The 11177-nt window shown below is 36.5% G+C and overlaps 1 protein-coding gene and 1 long non-coding RNA gene across 2 annotated transcripts; both read left to right on the forward strand.

Annotated features, from left to right (window-relative positions):
* The first annotated feature begins 1568 nt into the window (after window positions 1-1568).
* Window positions 1569-3534, forward strand: LOC103343301 (D-mannose binding lectin protein with Apple-like carbohydrate-binding domain-containing protein). The gene is made up of 2 exons (XM_008246967.2): window positions 1569-2147; window positions 2282-3534. The coding sequence occupies exons 1-2, from the start codon at window positions 1764-1766 to the stop codon at window positions 3317-3319; spliced, it is 1422 nt and encodes a 473-aa protein (XP_008245189.2). The 5' UTR covers window positions 1569-1763; the 3' UTR covers window positions 3320-3534.
* Window positions 3535-7196: 3662 nt separating this feature from the next.
* On the forward strand, window positions 7197-9160 carry LOC148921144 (uncharacterized). The gene is made up of 2 exons (XR_016126143.1): window positions 7197-7345; window positions 8761-9160. It is a non-coding gene; the product is annotated as an uncharacterized LOC148921144 (long non-coding RNA).
* The last annotated feature ends 2017 nt before the right edge of the window (window positions 9161-11177 follow it).

The raw sequence follows: 11177 nt of genomic DNA on the forward strand, positions 1-11177 counted from the left end.
TTGTTTGGCGGTTACTTTACTCTAGTGTAATCGGGTAGGGTCCGATTCTTATTTGCGGGTTTCTCAATGGAGCCCGAAAGTTCGTTCGGCCCGTTGGGCTAATGGCGCGGAATGCACCATGCTTGTACACGTGGCAGCACAAGGGACAAGCTACAATTTATTTATTTAATCTCTAGTATTATAAACCCTAATTTGGATTGATTTCTCAAGAAATCTTGGAATGTGTGATCATCAGATTGCTAAACCAAGAGAAAAAAAAAACAATATACAAAATATAAGAAAAACAAAAGCTGAGAATTTGAGAGAGAGAGAGAGAGAGAGTTGAGTGGTTGAAGGCTAAACAACTTCTCATTATAACCACTTACTATAGCATTTTTATCTTATTGTTACTTTATAATTGGATTTCTTTGTTTTCGTTGATCGAGTTGCAACTTGTTATCTATTGTATTTAGATGAGCTTAGGCCATCTTTAGTCACAGGCTAGAGGGCAAATGTAGCACCAAAAATGTGATTAAATTTGTTGTGCCAAATGTAACCCACTTTTAGCGCATGCCAAATTTTTTGTTTGCGCCTAGTGCATGTGCTGCACATACGTAGGAACCGTAGGAACAATCACGAGGGGGCGTGACATACTTTCAAATACAAAAGCCGGTATAAATATATGGGCTTAACCAAAAGCCCAATAAAAACATAAGAACTTAGTCTATTAGATATGGTGGCCCAAATTTAGTTTCAGACTCAATCAACCTCAGCCAGCCCATCGGTTTTGCAAACCCCACACGTCATTGTGGCGCGAGAACAATGTCAGCACGATGTATTCTGACACGTGTAGTGCACCCTGAGTGTACACGTGGCACCATGCCCCATTTTTTCCATGATGCCACTCAAAATCTTGAAGGACCCTTCTGCTGGCCACTAGCGAGAATGGCACTCGATTAATGTTTTAACACCCAACGCATTTAGATGGGCGGGGGTCCCACAAGCAGGCGCAAGCTGCACTTGTACGCCATTCTTACTGCACAATAATAATACAAACCAAATCGTTTACAAATATTAAGTTATTTCACTATAAATCATATTTTTTGTTCATATTTGAGGAGGTTATATCCGAGTAGGTTAATTGATAAAGACAAGTGTACGTATTTTTTACACTCACATTTGATTCCTCTCTCCCCCTTATGCAATTGAATGGTTTAGAAAGATTTGTCAATATTTAACAAAATTTTCTTTCGAGAGATTATAATTGGTTAGACCACCTTAATTCTCCTTGGTTAATGATGCATTACCTTGTATAGATTTCTAAAGTAAACTCTTTTAAATGTGAATCCCAATAGTTTTGGAATTCTTTTCTTTATGTATTTTGGAGTTTCCCAAATCTTCACAATCTAACAAAACTTTACCAAAAATTAGAGTACAAAAATTTAGGAGAATTTTTGGTGACTTAATGCCTTTACCAAAAACATCCTCACGTGGGCAGCCTGTAGAGAATCACCTTTTAATACCTTCACTTTTTATTATACCTTAACAAGAATATTCATAAGCCATTCCAGCGTGCCATATGAGTAACCCCACTAAATTCCCCACATTTGAAGACATTAAACAAAGCAAAATGAAAGCTCAAACCCTTTTAGCAAAGCTGCACATTTCATACCTGCCTTTTGTCCTTCTCTGCCTCTCTTCTCAATTCTTGCCAGAAAAGAAAAGAAAGGGAAAGGGAAATCTCAATGCCTTGCTAAGCGAAATTTGAGACTGCAAATTCACACATGCAGCTCTATTTGTTCATTTCTCTCTCTCTTTTCTTCACTTATGGCCATTCCAAAACGGATATCTCTCTTGGTTACCAGCTCACTGTGGCAGTGCCTATTGAATACAGTTTGGGATTCACTGGGAGAGCTTTTTTGATGGAGACGAATGAAATCACACCAACTTTTAAAACTGCATTGAGTGTTGAAGCTCTGAACGGCAAATACTCATGCTCCTTGGAAGTCTTTCTTGGAGATGTCAAGGTTTGGAACTCTGGTCATTACTCGAAGTTTTATACTTCAAATATATGCGTTCTTCAACTCACCCAAGATGGAGATTTGAGGTTGAAGGGTCCAAAAGACAGAGTTGGATGGAGGACTGGGACTTCTGGACAAGGTGTGCAGGTAAAGCTATAGCCAAAAAGAAAAAAAAACCCCAAGAAATTTGTGTTATTTTTCCTGTTTGTACAATATATGTGATCAATGTTGAAATATATCTTCTTCTTCTTTTTGTTGCTTTTTTGGTCATTTTGATGCAGAGGTTAGAGATATTAAGGACAGGAAATTTAGTTCTGCTAGATGGGTTGGGCAATATCAAGTGGCAGAGTTTTAATTTTCCAACTGATGTAATGCTTTGGGGTCAGAGACTAAGTGTGGCTTCTAGGTTGATTTCATTTCCAATCAACTCCACTTCATACTACTCACTTGAAATTGAACAGAGCAGGATTGCTCTCTACTTGAATTCTGGTAAGTGGAACTATTCCTATTGGGAATTTAAGCCTACCAAGAACAGAAACATCGCTTATGTTCAACTGGGTCGCAAGGGTTTAGAGTTATTCAATGACAAACTAAAGAAAATTGCGCAGATTCATCCATCTGATCATCAAACAGTTCAGTTTGGTCAGCCCCTGAGGTTCTTAGCATTGGGGAACAGAACAGGAAATTTGAAGCTATATTTTTACTCACCCAGCATTGCTAAATTTGATGCTGCTTTTCAAGCACTCAACACCACATGTGATCTTCCATTGGCTTGTAAGCCTTATGGGATTTGCACCTTGTCCAGTGCTTGTTCATGCATTCAAGTGTTGATAGCTGAAAATGAGACCAGTAGAAGTGGTAATTCTGATTGCAGTCAAGGAATTTCAGGTGGGTTTTGTGGCAATGGCAAGACTAAAGCAGAGATGCTTGAATTAATGGGTGTTGGTAGTGTTTTAAGGGGTGCGCCTAAAATAGTTAATGTGAGCAAAGAAGCATGTGCTAATTTGTGCTTAGAAGACTGTAATTGTACATCTGCATTATATTCAACTGCAAAAGGAGGCATGGAAGTAGAAGAGTGCTTTCTTTATGGAATGGTAATTGGGGTTAAACAGGTTGAAAGGGGAAGTGGATCGAGCTACATGGTTAAGGTTCGAAAAGGAGCTCATGGGGGCCATGGAAAGTCCAATTTGAAAAGGTGGGTTTTGGTCCTGGTGGGAGTGGTTGATGGGTTGATTATTCTTCTGGTTTTTGGCGGCCTTGGCTACTACTTGATAAAGAAGAGAAGAAAACACACATTGCCTAATGGCCATAACAGTTGACTGTATTTGTTACCAGGTTTTCTTGTCTGTCAGATTTCAAGGCCATGGTACAATTTTTTTATTTTTTATTTTTATCTTTTCCGAATTCAAGTTGGAAAGGAAAGGAAAACACAGTTTTGGTTGTTTTTGAAATGTTCATAAGAGAAACAATGTGATTTTGTTCAAACAATACAAGTTGCAATTCAACAGCTAAAACCAATTTTTGGTTTGTTCTTTGTTTTCTTTGTTCGGCAATTTCTCAAGGATTAGACTCAAAGAATTGCATTATGTAGGAGAAAATACATTGTCCAAACACAAGTAACGTACCGAGATTTACAAGTACTTCATCACATGAAAGAACGCTTCATAATTTTTCTTTTTTGTATATCTATATTGTGGTAAATCATAAATAATTATTCTTTCGCAGTTTTCTAAAATGCTTGGGGTGTTATGGAAGAAGGAAAATAGATGTCTAGCGGAAAAAAGAGTGGGGAGGGGGGTGTTCAAATAACATTGGATGGGAAGCGATGTGAATGGCAGCCTGATTTTCACAAAAGAGAGTCATGGGATGTGGATCTTTAAAGTTCAAATAATTGAGAAGTCCTTGGAGCCAAATTAATTCGCAAGAGACAGCAGCCATGCCTCTATATTCGGTTTCAGCATTTGAACGGGCAAGAACACTTTGTTTCTTGCTTTTCCATCTTACCAAATTTCCTCCAACGAAGGTACAATATCCTGTGGTGGATTTCCAGTCAACTTGGCACCCTGCCCAATCAGCATTTGAGTGCCCTATAATCTAACTATTTCCATTTTCCCTTATCAAGATACCACGACTAATGGAACCCTTTAGGTAATGAAGAATCCGTTTGATTGCCTGCAGGTGAGTTGATCGAGGAGAATGTATGAATTGGCTTACTAAGCTTACTGCATAACAGATGTTAGGACAAGTGACAGTAAGATAAATAAGCCTCCCAACCAGCCTCAGATAATAACTAGCATCTGCCAACAATTTTCCATCTAGACCAAGTTTGGCCTTGCAGTCAATTGGGGTAATAAATGGTTTGGTTTCTAGCATTCCAGTTTCTTGAAGAAGATCTAGCACATACTTGCATTGATTAAGAAATAAACCTTTGCTTGAGGAGGCAATTTCAATACGTAAAAAATATTTGAAGGACCCTAAATCCTTAATAGCAAACTTCTTGTGACGAAAGGCTTGAGTTTATGAATCTCTCCCATGTTGTTGCCTGTAACAATGAGATCATCAACATATATAAGGACCACCAATCTTCCAGCAAGCCCATATTTAACAAACAGAGATGAATATGCATCACTTCTCTTGAAATCTATACTTTCAAGAGCTGAACTTAATTTGGCATACCAAGCTCGTGGGGATTGCTCAAGGCCGTAGATAACCTTGTGCAATTTACAAACCATTCTTTCTCGTTTTTCTTTAGAATGACTAGGCAACAAGCTCATGTAAATCTCTTATTCTAGTTCTCTATGCAAAAAGGCATTCTTCACATCCATTTGAAATAAAGGTCAATCATTACTCATGGCAATAGATAAGAGAACTCTTATTGTATCTTTTCTACAGGAGCAAAAGTTTCCTTATAGTCTACTCCAAAAGTTTAAGTAAACCTTTTAGCCACCAACCTTGTCTTGTGTCTCTCAATGGATCCATCGCTGTTAAACTTGGTTTTATAAACACATATGCAACCAACCACTTTCTTCCTTTAGAAAACTTGACAATAGTCAGGTTTGATTTTCATGAAGAGCTTTATGTTCTTCTCTCATTGCATTTTGCCAAATCAATTGGAAATTTTCCTCTTGAAAAGAGCTAGGTTTACAAGAGTTCAAAATTTTGCTTAGAAAGGTAGCATGGGATCGAGACACGTTAGTATAGGTAATATACCTTTCAACTGGATACCAAGTAGCACAGCTGACATAGACCTTGAATTTTGGTGGAGGATTCCACTCTCGACTTGGATTTCTTCGTGGTGCAACCAGAGAAGGAAGAGTAGAAGGATTAATAAGCTTAGTTTGAACACTGCCGGATGGTGCACCTTTGTTGTTGGAAGTTGTACCTTCACTGCTGGAAGTTGTATCTTGAGAACAAGAGACACTTGTAGGACTGGTTTCTACAATTGCCAAATGTACTTGATCAAAAAAGCTTTCCCCTGAATATTATTTCCATAAAATTTATCAAGGAAAGAACATGTTGCATCAAACATGACATCACAAGATATAATGATATTTATGGTTCTTGTGTCATAACATTTGTACCCTTTTGTGTTGAAGAGTAACCCATGAAAGTACACTTAATTGCTCTGGAGTCAAATTTATCTCAATGTAATCCTTGAATATGAACAAAACATACAAATCCAAAGATACGTAGGTTGGAAGGATCAATTTTCCTTTCTTTCGAAATTTCAAAGAGGATATTTACCTTTAAGAACTCGACTTGAATATGAAGTTGAAGAAGGTAGACTTCTGTTTTAAGTTCACAATACAAATCCATGGGCTTTTATCTTTATGTAAGCATGATGATTAGGATTGCTGGTGTTGAGTCATTCTATAGTGAGGGCCTTATATATGGCCTTTAAGTGAGGTCCTATCTTTTAACCTTTGGATCAAGCTAACCAATTTTATATAACGGTTAAGAGATAGGGTCTCACCTAAAGGCCATATCTAAGGCCCTCACTATAGAATTCTTGTACTGGTGTTTGTCTAAAATTCACATTGGCACATATTTTGAAGCCCGCAATTGTTCATTACAACTACTAGTTATAGGGTTTGGGTATATATTAGGACCATTTAGGTACAATGACACTTACCAAAAATTTAGTGGTTTTTGGGTTAAAGTCATACTTGAACATATGGGGCAAAGAATGAACTTGCAAGCTCTGTAGCTTAGGGATATAGACTATAGTTGTAGTATTCAAACTTCACAAGCCATGTCAAGTTCAAATTTGCTGGTGTTTGTCCAGTCACCAAATGGTTGATTAAGTGAGCTGGTCTCCATGCCGATGATGCTACCTAGGAATCAATTGACGACATTTTAGCCTTATTTCCATCATTTAAGCCCCAAGGACTAGCCTCATTTTAAGGGGGATAGCTTTGTTAGACGCATTCTGTATTGGGCCACTTCCCGTTTAGCCCATAAGCTAGCTGGAGGTTGTTCTTATGCTTTTCAAACCGTTAGCCACAAAATAATCTTGTAATTCCTTTTCTATTATTCTTTGTAGTTATCAGGAATTCATTGGGTGTGCTCACTCCTACGAGTGACCTAATGATTAGGGCAAGGTGTTGGGTTCATTTTTACACACGATTTATCATGTTATTCATCCAATATTTTGAGTTAGTTTTTAAAATTTTATAACATTTTACTTCCTTTTTGTGTTTTCAAAGATTTTACTTTGATTGGTATGAATGTAAGCTAAAAGTGCATTATTGAATGTAAATTCTGTTTTTGCTCATTTTCGTAGGTCAACTTCTTGACTTTGGATCACCATGCCCGGATGCGGTAAAATTCTTCTTGAAACATGTTCCAATGGGTGTCGACAACATATCCGAAATTTAGCTTCTTTGAACAAGTTTAACCTCTCCAACTGATTGAACATTGGACCTAACTCTAGAAGTCTGTTTTGGGTCAACTTTTACCCCTACTTGGTGTCATCTCCCTTTTAATTGTTACCACACCTCTCGGTAACAATTATTGACATTATAGAGATTTGATTCCAGATTGGTAATAAATTAGAATCTCTCTTTATGTATTAAAACCAAAATGAAATGATGAAAGCGAAGACAAGTGGAGCATGTTGCAAAGACTTTAGGTAAAAGGTGGAGTTTAATATTGAAGAATGAGTTGGCAAAAGAGAAGGAAACAAAGGGGGAAGAATCAGAGGCGACATTCTACACTTTTGCAATTTCTGAAACTAAAAAGAGAGATAGGAGAGCAAGGAGTAACAGCCAAGTAAGGAGGTCACGAAGGAGGAGAAGAACTCTTCCACCATTGAAGGCTTTTGTGCTTTCACCTTCACAAAATATGTAAACTCTTTCTAGCTATATTTTGCATTTGTGTTTGTAAGAAGCATGAGGAGCTAAACACCATAACTAGGGCTTAGGTTAAAGCCCTAAACATAATTACTCTATTGTTTTGATGCTTGAGTTATTGGATTTCTAGATGTTGTTGATGAATTCATTTTCACTAAATTAATAATATTCTATGTGTTTGCTTCCTTAAAATGACCCCCTTAGGTTGTATGCAACTAGCTAAAGTTGAGAGGTTGTGTAAGTTACCCAAGAATATAATTCCTAATTAGCAACAAATGATTGAATCCTTTCTAAGTGAGCATAATGTGAATTGGTTTCTTAAATGCCCAATGTAAACACCATACTATTAGGGGTTCTTGTGATGTTTATATTCTCTTCAAACTTAATGGGTTTCTTTATATGATTAAATTAAAGTACTGAACACACATAGATTGATTGTGTAGGAAACACAAGTATTGTAGCACTAACACGCACTTTACTTATCTTAGAGAGAATTAATCTGTTTTGAGCTACTAAACCCGGTCTTGATTGCGAACACTTCATCAATGTATCTAGAATTCATAACTTGAGTGGCCATAAACATGATTATAGGAAAACCCTAGTGTTTGTCACCATATTAAGTTACACTTTGATAATCACATTTGTTAATCTTGTTAAAATTAGAGTTTAGTTACATTTAAGCATTAGAATTAGGTCACTTGAATCAACCCTCCCCTGTTTGTGTGTGTTGAAATCTTGAGTGTTCTTTCCACTGAATTTTGCACACTTTTGTAATTATTTTTTATATTTGGTACATAGTAGACTCTTTAGTTTTTCATACTGCATCCAACCATATAAAAAACATAAAATTTGGATTAATGGTTGCAAAAGTTACAAATAAAAAACGGAACAGAGATCGAAGTTGGAAAATATGTTAAATTGTTGTCTAGATAAATTCCTCTATGTCAAACTGGTGATGCCTCGGTGATAAACAGGTGATACAGTGATGATAACGTAGTGATACATGAGTGATACAAAATGCTGATTGTGTTTAGCTTTGGTTTCTTGTTTTGTTTCATTTCTTTTACTTTTCTTTACTCATTTCTAGCATCTGATTTGTATTTTACCTTTGTGTTGTATTAAATAAGTGTTCTTTAGGTACTCAAACTAGATATTTGTTTAAGCCTCTAATTCCTCATGGGGACGATCCCGTATTTACAAATCTATACTCCAATAAATTCATGCACTTGCATGTACTTTTAATTGGATGATTAGCGCATTGATTTGTGCCAATTATTAATACAACAAAGGTCGCCCATTTTCATTGTATTTAAGGATACTGACCTTCCATTTAGGAGGCAGCTATCAAATGAAAGTTTAAATTCTTTTATCTTTTTCTCTGCTTGCTCTGTTTCCTATCTATTACCCAGGTCTGGTCCTAGCATTGATCATTCAAGAGAGAAGACGAGAAGAAGGCGAAGGCAAAATCGAAGCAGAAGAACATAGACACTGGACCTCGCCCTTATCTTCGTCTTCGTTGTTCGAAACCCACGTCAAAGAGGTTGGGTTGCAGAGTCCTGACTTGGATTTGGACAAGGCCGTGTCCAGTTCATTTCAATTAGAGAAGTGTAGTTCAATTAGGCCCACTAAACATGTTTTTTAATCTGAGTAGTCTGATAAAATTGTGGGATGGGGTGTTCAAATAACATTTCTGGGTGGCCATAGAAGCTCTCTCCATGCATTTGTCCAATTGTATAATGAAATTGTTGAACTTATTTCATTGATCGGATGGGTATGAAAGAACTTCTCATTATAACCACTCATTACTGCGTTTTCATCTTATTGTTACTTTATAATTGGGCTTCTTTGTTTTCGTTGACCCAGTTGCAACTTTTATCTTTTGTATTTGGATGAGCTTGGACTAAACTGTGTATCGTTTAAATTTTTTTAAAATCATACCAAGTGGAATTCCCATCAATCCCAATTTATTTGCCCCTTTTGAATCATCTTTTTTGTCTAATGAAGATTATGTTTAACCCAAAGAAAAAGTTTCACTAGCATTGATAGCCATCAGAATCAGAAGTTCCAAAAAGTTAAAAAGAGTTTAATCAAACAAGGGTATTTCTTTTTTCTAATCAATTGATATATTCCGAGTGACAATGAGCCGATTTGCCACGTCTTGTAAAATTAAATTAAATTAAGCCAAACTTAGCAAGTACAACCTCAATGGGATGGGACCGGATGGGATATAATAATATATAAGGCACTGTTTGTCCATATGTTTAACTAATCCGTCTATCCTCCGGTTTGATTTGAGGATGAGGAAATTGAGAATAGTGGCCGGGGTAACCAATTTCAAGATTAACAATGATTCAATAAAAAATATAGGATACCTTTCTACAATTCATCATCATGACTCAAAAAAAAAAAGAAAAAAAAAGGGGGAAGATATATACGATCCTTAAACAAACAATCGGTTTAGTCTGGTTTATTACTAAAAAAAAATAAAATTTAGATAAAACCATATCGATTTGTCTAATTCGACAAATTTGACCGTTTTACGGTTTAAAATGCCCAACCCTAGTTCATTTAATTTCTTAATGGTATGGGATTAGTGATGGATGGGATAGAAGAGCCCATTAGTTAAAACCTTAGCGTCAAGAACCATAATTAGGTTTTGAAAATAAATGTACCTTATACAGTTCATGCATGGTTTCTCTAAACCATTTTAGTTTGCTACTCAATCATACATTGCGATGTCATGTCTCGATTACTTGCCATCAGCTTTCCTTTAATTCGAAGAGAGACATTGGTATTGGCTTGGCTCCTATTTTGTGGGGGAACCAAACATCTGAGCTAGCTGTCCATGGCCCCAAGTCAAGAATTAATTTGTCTTAGAAAAGTCGTCCATGATAGCTAGGCTAGGGAATGCTTTATCTGGGTGTTATAATGCATTAGCTTTGTTCTCATATGTGTGAAACGTTGCAGGCGATCCCACATGTGAGGAAAAGGGACAAAAATTGCTAGTAAAATATGCTCTAGCTAGCTCCACGAGTTCTAGAATTCATTGGAGTACATTTTGTGCCTATCGAAATTTCTCTGTCTAGCTACACAACTAGTTTTATAATATATTTGAAATGGTGATCCGGTTCCTAACTAGAACCTAGCCCGTGAACACAAAGTCGCCAAGTTTCACATCACAACAGAAGTATATGCAGGATGCATATATGTCTTCCTGGTTCCCAGTGCATGCCCCAAGCTTATACACACACATATATATATATATATTATAGTGTAGTTGTTATTTGTATCATATTTACGGGATCATATTGTTAACTATGTCTCAATTAGAAGTGAGTTCCACCCATATTTAGTGGAAGCCAGTTATATTAGAGAGTTAGTCAGCAAATATAATACAAATAATATTCAATTAAATGGTAATCGATAGTGTAAAACAGTTTAAGGCCGATTCTAGCAACTACTTGCCTTATGATACTATTAATTAATTTGATTTGGTATGGCCGACTCTAATTGAAAAAAGAATACTGAAGAAGGTTACTGCTTTGCATGCATGGTGTAGTGTGAGCTTCAAACTAAGCTAGTAGCTAGTACTAGCTCTCACAATACACACATGCAAGAAGCTGGTAACAAATGATGATGTAAGTAATTAGGACTAGGCCTTGATTCTTGAATACAAATCAAACTTTTGACTAGGCCTTCTGATATGATTATTTGTGGAAGTAACACACACACACACACACATATATATATATAGATATATGTTTTTCCTTCGTACATCTATGCTTGAGAATCCAAATTCAATCACCCCGTACATGCAGCTCTAAGA

The sequence above is a fragment of the Prunus mume genome, linkage group LG1 (assembly GCF_029339155.1).
Source record: "Prunus mume cultivar Tortuosa linkage group LG1, ASM2933915v1, whole genome shotgun sequence".
Classification (NCBI taxonomy): Eukaryota; Viridiplantae; Streptophyta; class Magnoliopsida; order Rosales; family Rosaceae; genus Prunus; species Prunus mume.

What these genes read in the sequence shown, in the direction of transcription:
- LOC103343301 (XM_008246967.2), top strand. Translation starts at nt 1,764, where the DNA reads ATGCAGCTCTATTTGTTCATTTCTCTCTCTCTTTTCTTCACTTATGGC. An exon ending in CTTCTGGACAAGGTGTGCAG is followed by an intron (nt 2,148 to 2,281) that starts GTAAAGCTATAG and finishes ATTTTGATGCAG; the next exon opens with AGGTTAGAGATATTAAGGAC.